This window comes from Melanaphis sacchari, unplaced genomic scaffold (genome assembly GCF_002803265.2).
Source record: "Melanaphis sacchari strain LSU unplaced genomic scaffold, SCAv2.0 Contig0_pilon_pilon, whole genome shotgun sequence".
NCBI classification, from domain to species: Eukaryota; Metazoa; Arthropoda; class Insecta; order Hemiptera; family Aphididae; genus Melanaphis; species Melanaphis sacchari.
In genome coordinates this window covers 913,469-936,621 of record NW_020270366.1, presented here as the reverse complement: position 1 = coordinate 936,621, position 23,153 = coordinate 913,469, and the positions used below count along the sequence as shown (strand labels likewise).

The 23,153-nt window shown below is 27.1% G+C and overlaps 1 protein-coding gene across 1 annotated transcript in view; it reads right to left on the bottom strand.

The window, feature by feature from the left end:
• Positions 1-23,153, bottom strand: part of LOC112593739 — a 58,315-nt gene that overhangs the window by 30,918 nt on the left and 4,244 nt on the right. The window contains exon 2 of the mRNA XM_025338376.1: positions 3,570-3,680. Coding sequence (XP_025194161.1) covers positions 3,570-3,680 — 111 coding nt within the window. The remainder of the gene's footprint in view (positions 1-3,569; positions 3,681-23,153) is intronic.

The following is a 23,153-nucleotide window of genomic DNA, read 5'->3' as shown; positions in this document are numbered from 1 at the left end:
TAATATGTATTACATCGTAGGTAGGTACCTACTTCTTGGTTTACGTGATTATGAATTTCCGCGTTTTCTGCGAGTTTTTTTTTTTTTTTTTTCTATATTATTGTTTCGTTCGTCCATACGCGGATCAGCTGTCGTTTATAATAACTATTATAACTATTATAACTATTATACGTTGACGATTCGCCAATCGCGATCACCCCCATTCGTGTTCTTTGATATTGAATTAATTCGAATTCTGATTTTTGGAACTGTTCGGTACGCATACTCGAGGACCATATATCATATGTATTCAATTATTTACGTTTGTACGCTGCGTTTGAGGAGTACTCTGTGACGATACAGACTTATTTTTTTGGAAAATATTAGTGTGTTAATGTCTAAACGAAAATTCCAATGGGCAATGAGTAGTTTTTGAGTTATTAAAATACGCTATCTCGATTATCCGAACTACAATTAGCGTTTTGTTATCCAAAAGTTAAAACTCGTTGAAACACTCGTATCGATAATTTTGTCAAAAAAATATAATAAACATAATATGTTCCTATGTATGTAATGTATTTCTAATAATGTAATGTATGCAATTCTAATAAAATATTAATAATAACAATAATACATATTTAATATAAAATATATACCTAATTGTATTTAAAAAAAATTGTTAATTGTGTTTCTTTTTTAAATTTCCAATAACCGAACTTTTGCATGTCTGAACTAAGTGCGGTCTTAATCAGTTCGAATAATCGAAGTTCTACTAAATGTATATAGTAAAAATAATAATCTTTATGAAGTTATAAAATATTGACTATTAATAATTACTAAAGTTTTTAAATCAACATAGTTGTCATATATTCATACCCAATAGGATGGATCTATTATTTTTAATACACAGTTAAATAAATCTAAGTTACTATAATTCGAATTTCAATTAAAATTCATTTTCAAAAGTCATCTGATTAACAACTCATAGTGAAATAATGATGACTTTTATTTAAAAAAAAAAATTACACAGATGGCCAAAGAATATTTTTTAGATAGTGTAAACGTCTAAGTATTTGAAAATATGACCTTTACATATATTTAAAAGAACTAAAAATCAAAATTTGTAATAAATTCATTACTTAAGAAATAAATGGGGATAAGTATGTTTAGTAAATTGTCTTGACATATCTACATGCTACAATATCGACACTATTTATTATAATATATTCTCGTATATTGTAGGCATTATATTATACCAACCGCTACCACGTATGCACGTTCAACCGGAAACTCGGGATTCTGGTATACTAAACGCCATGCGGTGTTCGTAGACTTATAAATTATAATATATTACAAGTCTATGGCGGTATCAGTCCTGTTGATCGAAAAAACGAGTCACTGCGCGTGTAAAGGTCGACACGGGTCCAACTACACGTCTATGTGGTTTTAAATTTTATAACATCTATCTATAATAATAATATAGTATGTGTCACATATGCAAATAGGACACTATTCGAAAATCAAATATTACTTATATATATTTATATACATTAAATTATATACCAATATACATTTATTGTAGTTTATAGACGAATTTTAAAAAAAAACCTACACAATATAATAAATATAAGTAATATATAAAATAATCAGAGAGTTGACGTTTATGATCTTAATTTTGAATTATAACATTGGTTCCCAAAACTGGAGATCTAACTATACGTTCGGAAAATTTATTATGCTTCAATCATATTCATAGAAAAATTATTATATTTCATTATCTAATAATGAATTATAATTTGGAGGTATTATTGTGTATTAATTTATATTATTATATATTTTGTTTCGTATTACAGTCATATCATAATAAAAATGCTAATCTTAACATGTCTCGTATGATATTATACCAAAGAAAATGTCACAGCCAATAAAATAACAAAAAATGAAACGATTTTAAAATCACAATCTATTTAAATATTTTTCTAATTTTTACAATAGTATTGTCTTTTAGTTTACATACAATAAAAAAAAATTATAGTTAATTAATTATATTTTAACAATGAAAATATGAGTTACAAAAATATCTAGTTACAATAAATTTTGAATTTCAATTTATTTTAAGTTTCCATGTTTTAAACTTTAACAGCTTTAGGTAAAAATAAAGAACAATCAGAAAAACTGCACCCAGAACACTTTCGAAAGAAAAATTCATCATTTATGTCTGTCCCAATGGCTCACCCGAAACCACATTGGATTGTCCAACAGTTATGTATGTTCGTTTTTTTGTTCAATTAACTTGTGCAGTTGTACGACTATAATAATTGTCATTAAAATATGTAATATAGAGGTACCCAGTTATTTTTGTAAGAATTTATGCTACGTACCATTATATACGGGTTTTATTGCTATATACGTATGATACGGTAAATTATGTTAATTAAGTACCTATACAATATAATATGCACAATGGTGTTTAATGCTGTTAAATAAAATACATTAATTTACGCGCAACAATCATGAGACTTTGACGTTATAGGTACTGGATACATACTTTAGACAATATAAATATATAGACATATAGTAAACTAATATTATAAAATACCCTGTAGGTAAGGTACTTATTAGAGGTTCGCGTGGAATGTAATAAAAAAATATAAATATGGGCTAAACAATAAAATATTTGCTGCGTTACAAATGTGAATAATATTTTGAACAACTAGAAAGTGTACGATACAAACAATAAGCCAATGTACTTATACGGGTTAAGCATTTTGACATGTTATCTTGGAGAATGTTATGACACTACACAAACATGAAACATGTATTTATAATGTATATACGGTGAAAATGACTTATTATTCAAATTATGACCTAATATTACTTTATAGGGATTCATATTTTGTCACAGATCATAAATTTTATATCACTTAAAATCATTCTTTAGAAATCCTACGACATTAATTTTGTTAAAAAAAAAAATTGTTCAAAGTATATATAGTTTAGACATTCCGGATAGTCTCCATTATTTCTACATTAATATCGAAATTAAACTAAATCAAAGATACAATTAAAATTAAACACGTTGATGATAAATAATATAGAATAAACTATAATATAACTTTTATTACGTAAAATACATTTAATATAATGTTAGATAATACAAATTTAAAGAAAGGCAGACACGTGAGTCATTAGCCATTTTACCTTATTCATTATTGATTACCTCCTCGGTCATTATAATATGATGTTATTGCGCCACGTTATCATTTAATAAACGAGGATTGAGAACATATAGTATATCAATCAATATTAAACTGCTATAAACATTCTAAACTAATTTTAAATTCTAAGTATAGCACTTAATAGAAGTTTTAATTTTTCGAAACGTGTAGTCTTACATATCGTGCCTGTGGTTATTAACATATTTTAACTTTTTTTATAATATGTATGTATTTAAAACGCAGGTTGAGTTAGGTCATGTCTCCATGTAGTACAACCATAGTTATATATAAAATAGTAGACTCTCGACATCTATTATTATTGTTATCGTCACCGTCATATAATCAGTATAGTTTTATTTGCGTGCGACTTACCAGTTCCAAGTTTTCCGGAGGTTTAGCCTCGTATCTTCTCACGGACAAGGCTTTCCTGTCGCCGTCGGCAGATGTTCTGAAACCGACGGTCCTGCTCGTCACTTCAGTCATCTGAAACATTCGATGGTTTAATTTAGTCCTGTATTACTATATATTTAATATCCATATTATTATATTATATGCTTGCTACTCATATATATTATACGAGTAGTGAAGCATATACGCAGCGGGTGGTGAGTATAAATAAGAAATGTTCCGGGCCGTTAATACCGGAACGGTGTTTGTCCTCGTGTAAATACAAACTAAAATAATAACTCTTCTTGTCCTAAGCACATAGATCACACAACGGGAAATTTAATCCGTTATTATATTTTGGGTGACAAGAGTGAAATAGTATAATATATCGTAGACATTCATAATAATTACGTAAAATACATATGCGTGAACAAATAATTAATTGTATAATATGTGTCAGTGATAGGAAACTATAGTACTAATGTCATTTTTATATATTTTTAACAAATGTTACTTATTCATATTTTGTACACCTAAAGGATTCTAACAATCTAACATAAACTTTAAAAAATTCTAACGACTCGCAGTGTTGCGGTGATGTTTAAAATTATGACACCAGACCCTGTCAGTGGCTTAAAATTTTCAAGTATTGATTATTATACGAGCAGATCTCTTCAATAAAATAAATCTGTAAATAATAGCCAACACAAAAATAAGTTTGTTTCAATGGTGAATTTCCAAATATTGCAAATATTTATTAAGTTACCTATTGCTACGAAATACAATTAATCTAATATAATTGTTTTTATGATTTTTATTTTCATGAAAGTATATATTATATTAAAACACGTAACAGGTAATGTTGTCAACATGTTTAAAATATTATTAAGTAAGACCTAAAATATCAATGTTAAATCTCTAACGGTTACTGTATACCTATATGTAGACGTTAAAAGACGGATACTGTTTTTCGTATTGGATTGTTTTGTTGATAAATACTATTATTATATATGTACCAAGATTAAAACATAAATCAAAAGCCGATAGGACGTTAATGAAGTAATCGCATCACACAGTTCATGTAATACACTTTAAGCGGGACAATTTTACTCAATAAAAATAATAATAACAAACGACGACGATAAAATTGTTTTAAAGTGCAGGTTACGTACAACATTATAACATTTAGCAAAATGATGTTCAACGGTTAGCAGCGAGCAACCGTAATACACTCGCTTAAAAGGTAATTATCAGATGGTATTCGAGGAGCAATAATTACAGTTGATGTTTAGTTCACGTGCGAACGAGTAGTGTTTTTTTTTCTTCACACAAGATTTTTTCTTCGACACAATGAGATTAAATGTGTAATTATTATTATTACAGTGTGTACAATAATTATACATACCCATGGCACGCAATTTCTTTTCATACACGTATTTTTTTCAAAGCGTATTAAGGAAGTTTAGCTTTAACGTTATAATACATGATAGCATTACATAAATACGATTCTAAATTAACTTAATTTATCATGAAATAACTTTCGGCAGTGTTTTAAATAAATAATTCAGTTTTATGAAGACTCATTAAATGTTTTAGTATCGGTGTGTGCCGCATACGAATTATAGTTCAAAGTATAGTCTTATGTCTGTAAATCATTCGAAATTAATAATTATTCGATTTTCAGTAGACAACTCATATCTTGTTTATAATAATTTGAAATTCCCTCAATATTTTGGAAAAAAGAAGTTATCAAATTACTTATGTGTCTGGTTAACTTAAAATTTAAATTGTTTTGTGATTACCTACTATTAATTATAGAATTAGTTTTCGGTGTTTTCAACGAAATATAATTTATATTATACAAAATTTGTATTAACTAGCGACGGCGTAATGACTAGGCAATATATGTACATTCTTATACCATACGTTAAAATGCCTGTATGAACAATGCGTTAATATCTTTTAAGAGTTATAATATAATAAAACTTGAAATATATGTTTTAAATATTATTATTTCGATATTTGATAAGTAAGTATTAAAAGTACCTACGTCTTTAATGTATCTTATTCCACCTAAAAGTCTACATATTTCTAAAATAAAATTATATATTTATAAATACATCTTATAAAATTATAAATGTTTGTTGTTGTTTTTTTTTTTTTTTTTTTGTAACAAACTAATATATACTAATATAAAAGTTCACAAATAATATATGTTTTTATAAAAAACCGATAAAATTAAATTAGAATAAGTTAAACTACATAATTATTATTAAATTTATAATACAAAGAAGAAACATATTTTAAAAATTTTTCGTTTTTGTAATTTGTACCTAACACAAAACTGTTGAAAAATAATAAATCGCTCGAAAAAATAAAGAGTTAATACTGCTTTAAGTCCGGTATAATTTCATAGTTCATAGATACTTATCTAACTTTTGTAGCTCAGTAAGTTTTTAAAGTGTTTGTTGAGGAATTTTCATTTTTCATATCATTATTTATACATGAAAAATAAAATATAATGATATTATATTTAAAATCTAGAAAATAATAAAATTTAAAATTTACGGCTTTGTCTCATCAAATGGTTTGCATGTATCTATTTCATGATAACAATATTATATTATATTTTCCAATATTATAATAATGCAATATTACAAATGTGTCGTATGTGAAAACTGTTATAAAAAACTATTATTACAATAGTTTTGCTTATTGAATTTTTGAATTACATTACCACAACACATAAATCATATACGAAGGACACACATTCGATGACAGATGTATTGTTATACGCTTGAGGTCAGCGGCACAAGACAAAGGATATTTGTATTTTCTGCGAGACAAATGAGGTATTAATTTTGGGAAACGGGTGCAATTTCTTATTTGTGTTCCAATGACTATTTTCGGGCTTTTTAATAACGAATGTTATTAAAAACAAATCTAAGTATACAGAAACATAACAACATGACCTATCGGGGTCATCCATCGACCACACACGTATAAAATCACGTCTTCGGTTTTATTGTAAAATAGTAGATTCCTTTTCTCTATTCTGTAATTAAATTCTAATAGACATTTGTAAGAATAACATTTTAACAATGATAATTGCCATTTTATTTTCCATAGAAAAACACAGAAATTACTTAATTTCCAAGTATTATAAAAGCAACAGACAGTAATTGAAGCCTGTGAGTACTATTTATGTAATACCCAAAATGTTAAGATTATTAAAGAATAAATTGTTTGCTTTGTTCTTCAATAATTAATGGGTATACTTAATAAACTGTTTGAAATAATGTTTGGTTTTCATAATATAAGCCAAGTAAAATATAATAATATAATTATGTAGATATCAATTTTCCTAGTAATAACGTGAGAATAAAAATAATTTGTTTGATAGCTTTAATAAGTACAGTATTCTATTATGATATTCCAAACCTCAGAAACAATATATTTTATTTTATTTTTTTATTATTAAATATATATTTTATGACTTCAGTTCAACATTATAATATTACATTTATTAAAAATCATGATTTATTTTTAACAACTTACCCTCGTTGTAATTTATAATATACAATATAATGTACAAATTTTACAATATGGTGTGTTACAAAAATTGTGAAAGTTTTGAGAAATATACATTATATATATTATAGTCTATACTTGAAATTTTAATTTTAATTTTAACTAGGATTACAATTAATACAATTAGTTTATATTTTAGATTATTAAATAAATTGCTAAAGTAATGTATTTTTTATGTCATGAAATATTATACTGCGTTCAATAAAATATTTGTATAACATAATTTAAATGTATAAACCATATTTTAATTGAAACAGTTCAAAGTCAATATTCGTAAATCTTTAACGTATACTCAGTATAGTGTATATCATATTTGATATGACAACGTTTATTTCATCATGATATTTGATAGAAAATTTTAACTGATAAGTTATAACAATAACATATATGAACGTTTAATGTGGAGTACACGTTATCACAAATTTAAAGTTATTTCTACAATTTTTTATATGTCTTTGATAATAATTATATAAAAATCAAAAAGTACAGTTGAAATACAAAATTATAAGAAAAATAGTTAATACCAATAATTAATGAACACAAAAATACGTGGTTAATTATCAAACTATGAGATATAATAATATTTCATATAATATTATAATAAGTATAAAAAGTAAAAACGGTTAACCATAAAGTTAAGATATTCAACCTATATTTTTTAAACAACTGTAATATAAAATAACATTTGTCTTGTAAGCTATAACACGCGTAATTCTAATTTATGATCATGCCAACGTGGTATAAGATATTTTTATTTTTATTTTTATTTTTTTGAGAGATTAATAATCTTAAGTCGTAAATATTACTGTTATATGATTATTCAGAAAAAAAAATAACAATTTAGTATTTACATAGATTTTTAATATGAGTGATATATATGAATATATAAATTATATAAATTGTGCGTGCGTGTTTTTACAATTAATTTGTTTGTGTTTAATGCCTATAATACTAAAACGAGGGATTTGACATACCGACAGACTTTTATTGTCACAGGGGATTAACCCCATGCCGAGTCAGCTATAGTTTCCAACAATCATATTGCTTCCGGCTGTGATCGCGCAGACTATACATTATTATATGTATATGAGAGCAACACACGAAGTAATAATATAGGTACCATATTATAATAGGTAATATGTCTCATATTATATTATTATCTTCTTTGAGACGACGTTCTTTTGGTAAGTAACGATTCTAACCGTTTTGAAATATGTCATTAAGTAATATATTTTTTTGTCAAATAATAAAAAATTAAACATGCATTATATTATTTACTACTATAGTTAATAATATAAATAGCTTAATAAATTAAATCGATATTAATTTCAAATTGTTAATAAATAAAAATTGTTAACAATACATTTATTTAAAAGTTTGTGTTACTTTTTAATTCAATGATACCGTATATGATGTAGTGTTCACTACCCCTAGCTCATTGCTCATATAATATCGTATCTTAAACAGATTTATAATAAAATAATTTATCAACAGACATTGATTTGTCCAACAGTGATTACAATAGATATGTTTCATATTGACGTGTTTTAAAAAATACAAAACGAGATCTAAAAAAAAAATTAGGAGTTAAATACATTTTTTATGTCATCGAATACATTGATTTTATACCGAGATATGAAAGAATGATGATGCTAATACTATTATTGTAGTCTTTATACAACATGACCTAAAAAACAGCCGCTTCGGTCGTATAATATGTTAAAAAATAAATTCCTCTCATATTCATATGATGACGGCAACACACTAAGTCTATGTGTAGCCGGTCGTTCCTTTATTGTGTACTAGGTGAAGTATAATAATAATTATAATACTACTATCGTATAATAATATTATAATGAGTGTATCTAAATCTATAACGGACCGGTTATCAATTATTTAGACCCTAATATGAACTGATGGGTGTCTGCTACAGCTACTGACGACGATGTAGCTGATCACTGGTTGGAAAACTATATAGACACATATAATAGGCGCGGCCTCTTGTTCGTCAACACCACCCTACAGCAATGAGACTTTCACGATTGGAAAAATACGATAGGTATGGGTATGCGTGCGTGTATTATTCATTATTAAAGACACAGCTGATATACTATATATTATGTAGATAGAGAGTGATAGATTAAAAATAAATTGTAAAACATGTCTCTCTCCATGTGCGTATATAATAAATTGTACCATTAATTTTAAATACTAGCATTTATAACCCATGATTGTACATATTAGTCGAAACGTTTATAATAGCTACCAATATGAAAACCTTGCATTATACTGTATTTTTTTTATTTCTCTCTAATTTGAATTGGTTTTATTATTTTTATTATACATCACGATCGCTTCCGTAGAAATCATAACGTTTACGCATTGCGTAACGGCAGCACCCGTTCGTATATTATTGTGAAACTATTATATTATTAATATGCACATACCTATATGTAGTATAAATAAGGTCCGCAGTGGATTTTTCGATTGATTTTTTTTATCATGTATATATTTTAAACGGTCGCGACGAATTACTCGAGTGTGAGACCACAAAATTATTTTGCGATTCATTAGGATAGAGGATAAACAACCGCAGACTGAATAATATAACATTAGATTATCTAATTCGATAAATTAAACACAAAAATGACGTATAAGTACACTTAAATAGGAACTATCTATTAAAATGGCCTAGGCAAACATTGGTAGGCAAATCGCCCAATGCTGAGTATAATTCATCGTGATATTTAAACACATTTGACCGTAAAACGAAATAGGTATATCTGTGACTATATTAGTTTAAAATCTAATTTAATAAAGTATTGTATTGTTAATCATGTACCGTGTAAAATGCACACATTCAAATCGATTTTGACATTGTATAATATTTAAAACGTTACAGTTGAATTTAAATTCGACGATGGGTAAACTCCATTTTGCAGTGACCTTTAAAACGCGATTGAAAAAATGATTGTCCGTGCATGTAATGCTGCAGCATTACTTAATAATTCTGTGGGTATTGTGTAATATGTTTTTTCGTCACGATGGATGCAGTAAAAATTTTATGACTTTAAAAATAATACGGTAGTTTACTTGAATTACAGTTATTAAAATGGCGCAAAATTCGGTGATAATTATTGTACATAAACGAAAGTAATAATATGTGCATTAGCTATCCATAAGTTTATCTGTGTATATATTTTTATTTACATGATACCTGTAACTACTTTTACTGGTGTTTAGCATAATATTAAATTAATCGAAATCTTTACTTACAACGTAACGCGTTGACACATGTGGCCCGAGGATAGAAGGAACTATTCTAGGTAGAAATTTAATAATGTTTAAAGCGCAACGAAACAGGTTTTAGATGATTTTACTATTGTCAGCTATTACTTATATGTTTGGTCGCTTGCGTATTAGATTTTGCGAAGGCGTTCGTTCATTGACAACCGGAAACTGGACGATGCAACATAAATTATTTTGGTTTTATACGAAAAAAAACAAACGTTTTGTTGTTTTAGTTTCAAAAAACGTTTGCCAACAATAATATTATCTATTCTAAACACGTGTAATACGACTCTAATCCAATTCGGTCGTACGTGAATTAACTTGTACTTGTAATTTATTATTTTAGTTAATACTTTATCTAAGGTACCTCTTAATCTAGCATTAATCTCAAAAATAACTATAAATATGTCAAGTACTAAGAAGGTATAGAGATAATACTCTTAATTCATAATTTAAGCCTTAAATTAGCTAAAAATACATTTTATTCTCTATAAAAAATGTATTGATTTAACCTGTATTATAGTATTATACTGTATAATTGTTAAATCGTCATAATCATATTAAGTAAAGAGATAATAATACTGTTAAATCAGAGTTTAGGCTTAAATTATCTAAAATCCATTTTATTAAGAAAAAAAAAAAAAAAAAAAAAAACTATGAATATCTATTACCTTTAAATAAACTAAAAATTAAATTTGTATGATATCTAATTACATGTATTACCATATATTTAAGTATATGTATATGCAAAGAATCATCAAAAAAAATATTCAAATGTACTTAGAAAAGAATTTTAAAAACTCATACTAAAATAAAAATAAATGTACATAATGTTAAAGTGAAAATCTAAAAATGAAAAATATTATTTTCTACAATAATACAAGTTTATTCATGTTAGTTATTATATTATAAATTTTAACTTTGTTAAAACGAATTTTCTAATAATATTTATGAATAAAAACATCTAAAGTGGTCTGTTGATTTACCAAGATATAGATCAGAAGTAGTTAAACTTTTTCTATTTTTTGTTAAATAAAAAAATAATTAAGAATGTACTATATGAAATACCATTTGTATACTTTTTATAATCGTATATCACTTTTATTCTAACATACATTTAAAGAGATAATGATTTTCACGTTTTATTTAAATTTAGATAGTATTCATTAAATAATAATATAATAAAGTTTAAAATGTATTAATTGAATTAAAATAAGCTTTATTTCGAAATAATTTTTCTATTTATTATAATTACAATTTTTATAAAATATGTAATTAATAAATATTAAAAGAAATAATTTTAAAATTGAGTATTGCGTATCAATTTATGTTATTATTTTTGACACTCGTGTGCCATTTAATATAAATAATATCAAATGTGCCGTAATTTAGCCACCCCTGATATAGATGATGATCCTTCATAATTATAGTAATATTAATAACTTTAAAAGATTATTTTTCTCGATAAAAATCGGTCAATGTTAAAAAAATGGCCAATAGGCCAAGGTATACGTATACACGTATTTATTACTCTCCGACATTATCCTGTAACCACAATAAGTATGTATATATACTTATAAAAAGATACACTTTTTAAACTAGTTTGAGATTTGGTATAATTTCATGAGATATGAATCTGAATACATAATTTAAAAAAGCTTTAGTGAACTGTAAACTAAACGCATAATTTTCATTAGGTATTATTATCTGCATACCTTCTACTTTCTTACTTTTTATAATTTATAGTGAACAATTGTAAAATTAATTACATTTTTTAGTAAATAGTATATACAATTAACCGAATAACTTTGGTTCTTATATCTATATTATTTATTCGATCGTGTGCTAAAATTCACTCTAAGTTTAGACACGTGAGCTTATACTACTCCAAAATTTGGTTATTTGAGTATTAATAATATTATTCATTGTGTCTGTGCATGACGAATGAAAAAAAATCAGAACTACCTGTTGTGTCGATAACACAGTTAGATAAAATCATCCAAAATGAACGTATTCCATGTTAACTTTATATGACATCTACAGAACGACCTTGGATATTTAATAATGATATCGCTATTAAAATAAGTATATCAGATATTTCACCATCCTTATTTTATAAATATATTTTAAAAATTGTGTAACGTGCTATGAATTTAAATAGTAAATTACATGTTCCACAACTCAATAGTCTTACTCAAACTTGCACGTTTTATACAAATGTTAAAGTAAGTATTGAGCATAATTACTCTAATTTACCTTATATTTATTTTAATGATTAATTATAGTATTGTTTAAAAAAATATAATTGATATGTATTCTTGAATTATTATTATACTTAACATTCCAACTTTTAACACAGCAGGTATACTCGTATAATACGTATACCCATTTTATACACTCTTCTCATTTGGATACATTAATCAATGATGCAATAACTGTTCTTGAATATCGAACTGTAGAGGTATACCTATTTCTATATATATATATAATAGCTAGTGTATATTAAACAGTTAAAATGTTCAATACAATGTAATAATGTAGAAGTCGCCCAAACGGTTTAGTAGGTTACGACTTCCAACATACCGTCAGATGTCAGAATAATCAAATATTTCAATTCATCAGTGCAATATAAAGTTGTAACATAATTATACAACGTACCACATCTATTTATAGTCATACATAATATTATAATCAACTCATATCCAATCACATATACATAATATTTAAAGACACGCATTCATAATTTGTTAAATAAAAATTGTTTCACGAGAAAAAACACACAAAAATCATGTAAGTTAAAATTGGTAAAAAAAAATGTTCACTGTAAAAAGAGGAGAACTTTAATGTTTACAAGTGCCACGTAATTTTTATTTTTTTCAATTTCAAAAACTAAAATACAAAAAATATTATTATTTAGATACGCAACGTCATCACCTACTATTATTATTAGTACCTAGCCACATTATTGTATTTATTTTTTTTCGAACTTAAATAGCTTTTACACAAGTGATATAAACGAAAAACCAAACCATCAAATTTTTCCTCTTTTTATGGTTAATATTTAATACCGTATTTACTAATGACTGCAGTAGCCATCTCCGTACTTTTCTAGAGCCGTTTTTTTTATATAATATAATTTCGTAATTTAAACACAGCAACCAATAATATTGGTACTTAATGTGCAAGAGCCTGTAATTGAATCACATTTTTAATTAATATTTAAATATTTTATTCATGGAATTCTTTAGGCGACTTATATTGGAGGGTGTCTCCAACAAAATGACTATTCATCAATGATTAATTGGCACGCCGTGACTATATAAGATAATATAAACCTATAAATCGGAGTATGTATCCAAAACGGTATCGCTAATTGCTTTGAGGCCTCGAAGTCAGTGTCGGCACACCGAATTGGGCGTCGTTTATTATAATGTGCTGTATATATATGTACATCATATTATATTATATTATATTATACAGTCGACAAAAATCTGATAGCACCGATGGGCGTTTTGGCGGTCTCTTCCCACGTGGTACGCATTCTTACGGTCTAAACGCATCATGCTCAGCGCATAGCATACCGTTTCGTGTGCGTACGTTTATTAAATCCGATTTAAGTCAATGATATTATAACGAAGCGTAAATATTTTTCATACGTAACTATGATAGAGATGCTCAACAATGTTTTTAAACGATAAAATGTGACGTAGATACAATACAATAATAAAAAAGTTATTTAAATTTTATTTATCCTCTCAACATCTTTAAGGATTGTCACACATACAGTTTACACGTGCCTTACAATTACTATGGTATGCGGTATTATAATCTCATTTATCAAAGTTTATTCATTAGTGGCTGATTACTTCTGTTAAAAAATAAATGATGATCAATACCAAGGAATGGGGCATACATATTTCTGATTTGATTATTTAAGGTTAAATTATTTAACTATAATTTATTGATTTAACTTTCTTGAATATCAAAATACTTTGAATTGGACCCCAGTTCGATTTAATAAATGCCTAATACGTCTTTTACTTGTTCATGTTATCATTTCGAATAAATATTTTCACCCGGAAATCAAAAAGTAAAATTGAGTTAATAATTTTTTTCAATTTCACTAAATTATTTAAAAATATACATTATTATTTCCACTTGTTTATTTTAATTTAATTTTATTGATTTTAAATTATTCATTAACTTGTCCAGCCTTGGCCTTTTCTACATAGTTACTTAAAGGTTAGATTTTATTATTGAAATTTATCATCATTCTTATTTATAATACATTAAAATTTAAATATACTGGATATATTATATACCGTATACAATACACATCAGTGGTGACCAACAGGTTAATCACTACACGACTAATACGAGTTCGAATCAATCGCGACTTACTTTCGTTTTTCTCGAGTTTTTTCAGTAAACAAAATAATGTTATGTTAAAAGTAATAATTTGTAATTAAATATTGAAATATATTAAAATACGTGTTGTGTAAGACAATGGAATTACATGTCATTATTACTTATTAACATTCTAAATAAAAAAAATAAAAAAGTATAATGCATATGCCATGTATTTATATAAAATATATTTTTGTTTATTGAGAATTTTTTTTTTTTTTGGTGAATTACGACAACCTAGAAAAACCCACAAGTCAATAACAAGTTTAGTTTGCCACCTCACCTATGTAGTATAATTATATATTATATAATTTTTTTTTAATACTTACATTTTTTATTTATTTATTTTTAAAATGTACTTTAATATGTTCAAAATATTACAAAATTGATGATTGTTTAACTTGATTTTTTCAATGTAATGTGTTATTGTTCATATTTTACAGATAATTTATATGTTAATAATTTAATTATTGATGAATTTAAATTTAAAACAAAAGTACTAAGTTACTTGAATTTTAATATTTTGTTTCTAATACCATTTGGAACTAGGTATATTTTATTATATTCTAATATCATAAAAAAAAAAAATAAAATAAAATTCATATTATTATTACTTTAAAGTACAATCAAATAATAATAATTGTTACCTACCATTTAGTTTTGAATTTCGAATTTTCATATTCAAGGTTATATTAATTTAAAAATGGAATTTTTAGCTAAAAATAATTGTACAGAAATTTTTAATTGTTTTTAGTAAAGGTTATTTGCACTTTAAAAATATACTTATTTTAAAGTACACTTGACATAATTCATATTTTATCTAATTAATTATGTGGTTAATACGATTCTATACATCGATAGTTAATACTACTTACGAGTATTATAACTCTAAACTACTTCAGTTATAACTTATTCTATACTTAAAAACGGTACACGATTAAACTACAATATTAGCGATCACATTTTTTGTAGGAGTACATCATTGAGATCATTGGGTGCGAACAAATTAACTCCTCCAATTATATTTGATGTACAGTAATGAAATCTGATTTTCAGCATATTCACGCCCAACACAAAGGTGTGGTCTGCAAAAGGTTATGCAAATTACGATTCAATTCAAATCAAACCAAACAATTTAATAATACTTCAATCAAAATCAGTGTGATAAAATAATGTATTATTATTATTATTAAAGAATTTTTAAAAATAATTCTGGTATATTGTTTAATAATGTCGAAACAAAAATTTGAAATCATACGATTATTTTCGTATGATGAAATGCAATCTGTAAAATTATGTACATAATCGAAATTTATAACGATATCAATACATCGTATTTAGTAGTATTAGTCGATAGTCAATACTATGCACACATATGACTGCAGGATTATTATAGTGGACGGTCGATGATTTATATTATATTTAAAATACGTTTTTCGAAGCAGAGGACACATATAATAATAATACCTATATAGACTATCATTGTTAAATCGAAAAACTATTTTTTTTTTTATCGTGATAGGCAATTAAAGGATAAACGAATGTAAGTGGGTACATTGTGCTGCAATAAAAAACCAGTAGCTAAATTTATAGGTATGCTTATAATAATCATAATATATCTGTCCTGATTATATTATCAGCCATATATTTATATATATATATAATATATTTCAAGTCGTATATAATATGTAATTATTATTATGCACGTTTTTATTCCAAACGGTGCACGGGCCACCGTTCGCGTAATAACAATTATTATGATAAACGAATAGCTATTACGATCTATTGCCACGGGGCGAACGATTGTGCGCGAGTTTTAAAATGTAGATATCGTTCGCCAGCCCTGTATAGTCCGAACGACATAATAAACATCATAATAATATTATTTATACCCCTACCCGTTACCTCCGCCTTTCAGACTCATATACAATATTATACATATATTAGGTACGTACAACCGTACAAGAGACATATTATGCTGTGCGCATATGCACTTAGTATAACATATTTTTGGTGTTGACCCAGATCGAGAACGGAATAATAATGATTTCTCCGCGCGCGTTAAAAGTGAAAACCAGTCGCGGATAACTACATTGGAAAAAATTTAATTTGTTTTTTTTTCTCTTAAGCTCGTCTGTCGACGATATTTTTGCAGGACGCAAGCGAATTCCACAACACCGGGACCACTTTCACACAACCTCGACGACAGAGACGTAGTCATATTATCTCCGCGCCGGATACATAGCTAAAGATGTAGGTAATAGGTATACACATATATTATTGTAGCGTTTTGGTGTTTAGCGAATTCTTCGACGCCACTATAACGCCGCTGCTGTGCGAGTGATGTATAAAACCAGTAAAGTACCTGTACGATTGTCAAGGTCAACTATCGCCGACTTTCGCACTAAGGTCCGAGTATATGTAAGTTCAGCGGGGTTAATCCGTGATTGCGATTTATATCTACGGACTCCGAACGATAATAACAATATTTTTATTGTGTTCGTTTGCGTCGAGAAATCTCCACGGTACATGCGATGATTATTATTATGGCCGATAGGGGTTTTTTTGTTTATTAGAGTTATAGGTTAGGAAATGAATATAATAATAATTACACGTTAAATAATGATTAATACAACGAGTAAATTTGATTGCACGGAATTATATTACACGTTTAAATGGTGTTATAAGAAGAATTTTGTTGGAGATAATAGCGAGCTAAGTGATGGAATTTATTTGTGATACGATATATAATATTTAAACAATACAGCGTGATGTAGAAATGATTAACGAAAGGGTCTGAGCGATCTTCGGAGTCTTCTCGCGCATGCGATGACGAGATACATCTAGATACATAATTATATATTATGCGCGACTATTATTTCCTTGATTACGGATTATATGTATGAACGTCAGAGACAATTGTCGTTTGAGATAAGTCATGTAAAACGAAACTTGAAAATAGTATATATAAATATATTATATTTATATGACAAGTACTGGTTAATTATTATGAGAAAATCATTAATACTGATGCATGAGAATTTATATTAAATTTTTAGAGGCACTATTTAACCTATGATAAGGATTTTTAGGGAGAGGGAGAAACTGGGAAAGCAGATTCTTACCATCTGAGTATAAACATGTATAACGAATATAAATCCCTAGACCCACACGGGATTTAACAATTATTAATGTATGACGATGACCAAGGTCAACACAGCAGCAGTCACCGCAGCCGCTGTTGCTGACTTTCCCTCTTCGCGATCCGTCCGTGTGTAAGTTCAACGAGGTTAAACCGTGATTGCGATTATATTATATTTTATGTAAGTGCACCGACTATTATAGTTTTAATAATAATAATAATAATAATAATATAGTTATTGCTCGTTTGCAACGAGAAATCGCAGCATAGGGTTTTATAAACGTCGTTGTTTATCGTATTTATCAAAGACGATGGTAAAAAAATAATAATAATATAAATATAAAAAAAACACGAGAACTAGTATAGTTTAACATGTGTGCTTTTACACAGGTAACACGATCATACTTTCACCCAAAATTATGGCTTGTAGATTTTGTCAAGCCACCTCGCCCCACAGAAAATTAATTATTGATAGAACTTTTGCCATATAGAGAACCATGTATACACGTAAATAAGTATGCGCATAAACTCAATTCACGCACTTAAATATTACATGACTTATTTTTATTCGTTTCGACCGCTGACGCCAAAACATCATCGTTTTCGTTTTATTATCAAGTCACGATCCAGTGGTGGAATACTGAAGAAAATCATTTGAGCTTCAGGCTCTACCTTTGGATAATATTTAAAAGATACTTTTTAATTAATAATGGTAAATTATAAAAAAAAAAAATTAAAAAAATGTGTATTAATTTAGTGTATATATACGTATAATACTATATAGATTTGTAGTGGTACTTCTCTTCAAAAACAATGATTATTTAATTTAAATTTATAAGAGCATTATAAATTATTACAGGTACTTATTTTTGTCTAGCCTCCTCTTTTTCTTGTTCTTATAGATACATAATCCCGTGTTTTTTTATATTATAAATAATATTAAATATTATAAATATCGTTATAAATTAAAATTATATATTATTGCTACAGTCGAATTCACCAGGATAAATTTCTACGTGCAATATTGTGCAAAAATTTCATCTAAGCACTATGTTCTTGACATATGCGCCCTACTATAAATAGATTGTGTACGAATAATTAACCAGATTATTCTTGGTAAACGAGAAGGATTGATCGTACTACGTTACTGCAAGGTATTACGCGATTGATATAGATCGAATAGATTTTTCTGCGTTGCATTATACTAATATTTTATTATTATGTAATATGGCATACGGATACAGTGTCGTGGGATGTTATTTAACCAACATAGCTATTTATATTGTTGTTTTGCAAATTTCTCTGTTATTATTTAGTCAATGATTGAAGTTTCAGATAAATATTTATAGCAGATAATTTAACTTATAAATTACGGAGGAGACTAGATAAGATATTAAAGATACCTATACATTAAAACACATAAATACGTATTAATTAGTTTATTATTAAAATTAACTTTTTTTTTTCATTTGTTAGTTTAAAACTCACGCCACGGATTTATATACGTTTTAACAATAAAAGCTATTCTAAATTATTAAATCTATAATAAGTATCTACAGTTTTTCAACAGAAATCTTCAAGAAATTCATACCATTAGTTTTAAACTGTTAAACACTTTCGTCGTGTAAAACTGTTTAAATATATTGATACATCACGATCTCACCAAAATACGCGACTTTTGGGACAGACATAGTAGTACTTAAATATTCATTTTTCGTTACGATAATATTATATAATTTTCACCCCTATTAATTTACACGAAACCCAGTGAGTCACGACATCAGTGTCATGACCAAAAACTATTGTAGATTTCAAGGCCACGCGATCGTGTGTACAGTAACAATATAATAGTAGTCGTCTGCATTGGACCGCGACACTTCCTTGTCAGTGCACCGTGTATTACACCATCGGATGCACTCGGCTTTTGTATAATATATTATATTATTTTGTGATGCACATCCGTTCATGTATAATATTGCATCGTTCGAATTAATCGGACACGTTTTCGGAAACACTGATATATAGTTTTTACATGTGCCAGACATTCAGAATATTAATACATATCATGTACAATATATCGTTAGAATTTTTGAATTTTGGGGGTGAATCCTTCACTTGCCCGTCTATGTAATATCTAGGTAAGTATTAACTCACGTATTAATAACATTAGCGGTTTTTAAGGTTACGGCCATGTATAGAAGTGTCCCCCGGCACGAGAGTCGTTCGTCCATATACGGACAAACAAGGTAAAATCTGCTGGTGGACAGTATCGAATGAGTCATTCGCTCATCGCAATGGTTTACGCTGAATACACGTCTTTTAATATAATATAGGTATATTCCTTTTTCATCATGTGCGTAATGTACTTAGCAACTTCGGTACTTATCTGATTACAAAACACTCTTTCGATTTTATATGTGTGCATATACTAGGCGCATCTACGAATGATGTTTTTTCATTTAAAAAAATGTATTTTTAAGTTCTATTGACGTAATTATAAATTGTAATCAGCGATTATTAAAATAACGTATTATATAACATTGTTCTATGAAGCATAAAAAAAAAAAAATTATTGACTTATGTCGAACATGATATAATTTTGTAATTATAATTGAATTGTAGACAAGAATACAATTTCCAAATTTTATGGGTTTATTGTTCACACTAATTAAATTCTTATAAATTCATACTTCATACGTGGCTCTTGATGAATATTGCCTTAGGAAACACTCATAGTTTTAAAAAAAAATATTTTATATTGTTCGCTAGAATTATTTCATAACTGCTTCGTTTCAAGGATTCTTAAATAAAAGCAATACCCACGTCTCATGTCTTATAGACACATATATCAAACGCTGCTTCTAATCAAAAACAATACGACTGAGGTCAACAGTTGAAAAATGTACGCTCTATTTTCCGTAATTGAATATTGTGTATTCTTGCTTTATAGTTGTAGTAGTAAAAGTATTAATAATAATTCACTCTACTTAACTATTATTTGTTTTTTATTTTCCAATAATAGTAGAAAGACATATTTGTACTGTCGCTTTATTATTCACCAAAAGTACACTTGTATACAATTTTGAATTGGAAATTACAATGGCATTTTTGTATAATCACAGCAATGTTCAAAAGATTTAAGTCACTCGTATTTAAATAATTTATACTAATCATTAATCAAATATAGAACACTATCATAAATATTAATAAAGACACTGTTTCAAATTAATATTATTACCTATGGTATATGTTCTACGTAATGATTTTGGTCTTGTGTAATTAAAGCCAAACGCAGAATTCCCTCTATCTGTATAATATTCGACCAATTAACGTAGACCTATTGTGCTACATAGTAAATAACTCTATTCAGCCCTGTTAACTTTTTTTGGACTTTCAAGGTTAACGCCAAAATTAGCTCAACTCTGTCAACCAGCCTCGGAATAGCATTGTAATAACCCAGTTAAAATATGTATATTATAAATATAACTCGTTTATTGAAAGCAGGTAGGAAGCTTCGCGGATACAGCCGGAAACAACGTTATACATAATATAGGCAGAAGTCGCGCTGCCGACAAGGACGCGCGGCGAAAGACTTCAATATTTAAAAAAATAATAATCAAATAATGTAATGAACAGAGCCTACGCTCTTCGCCCTCAGCTGATATACCTTTCCAGCTGTTTACTACCGCATCTCGTCTAGATTTGCGATCAATATTATAAATGTTACTGCCATATAACATAATTATAATATAATTGAATTGAATTTAATGGACTCGTCTAAAAAAGGCTTCCAAGTCAAACGAAGTTCGCGGGCGTTGCCGAGCCTTCGGGGATGGGCACTTTATGTTTGTGGTTTTGTAACATAATCACTTGAAATCAATGTGTCAAGGGCATACGATATAGGCACATGCGTGGTGTATTAGGTGTCCATGCACGTGTTATTGTTTACATTATTGTTATTATCACGAATATTATTATCACCTTTGTTAAAGGACAATTGAGTATATTATAATCTCGATATTTAATTAAATCAAAACGATTGTGTTCAGCAGCACATAACACTTATGTAAGATACGGCATTGAATAAATGTCACCATTCAACGACCGTTGCTGTTGAGCTGATACATAGAGTTATGTCTACTAAATATACATAAATATATCCAGCAAAAATTGCATTTTCGTACTTTTATTTTCTGTACATAAAACTGTATAAAATATAAATTAAGTGATATGAAGATAAAGGTAAACAAAAACTAGAGTACTAGACCTATCATATAAAAGTATATAAACTATAAGGTGAATATGTTTTCTGTCACGAATATAGTGCGATATACATCAACTACATGTGCATATTGTCTAAAATTTTAAATCCATTGACACATGGGCTCAAACGTAAACTTTTAAAAACATCTTAAAATTATTTATAAAATCAGATATAAGCTGTTTGGACAACAGTTAATCATTATTTTTTTCACATTAGTTCTCTTCTATAGGCTATAATACACCGGAGTATTCGAAAATCAAATACACACATAATATTGTATGTAATTTGTTTTTATAATTTGATAATACTGTTAACCTGTTATCCTGAATTTAGAAAACCCTATTCAAAATATACATGAATAATCGACATATATACAAACATATATTATAAGTAATACACTGTAAATTCATAAAAAATCCAAATATCCAAATACACTTCAAAGCAATATTGCAACATATTTTTATTTCTTGTGTATAATATTCTATATTTTCTTGGATATAAACTATTAAAAATTTTGATTTTTTGACATTCAAATGATATCCAATAAATATAGTTACCTATAAAAAATATAATGCGGTTTTTAAAAGTTTCTTATTATTATTACGATCTAAAATAAATTTATCATTTAACAAATTTTAACAATTTAGATAATATAATGTATTTAGCATCTAAAAATCGTTTCCGAAAAAAAAACCAAAACCTTTCAAAAAACAACAATAAAATATTATTTTTACGCAATTCCGATGTCCATCATGACCATTGATTTGAGTTGTATATAAATTAGAACTTTACATAATCTCATCATCGTGACACTGTTATGTAATAAGTAAAAATATATAATATATTTTGACGTTTTGTTATAGTATCTATACCA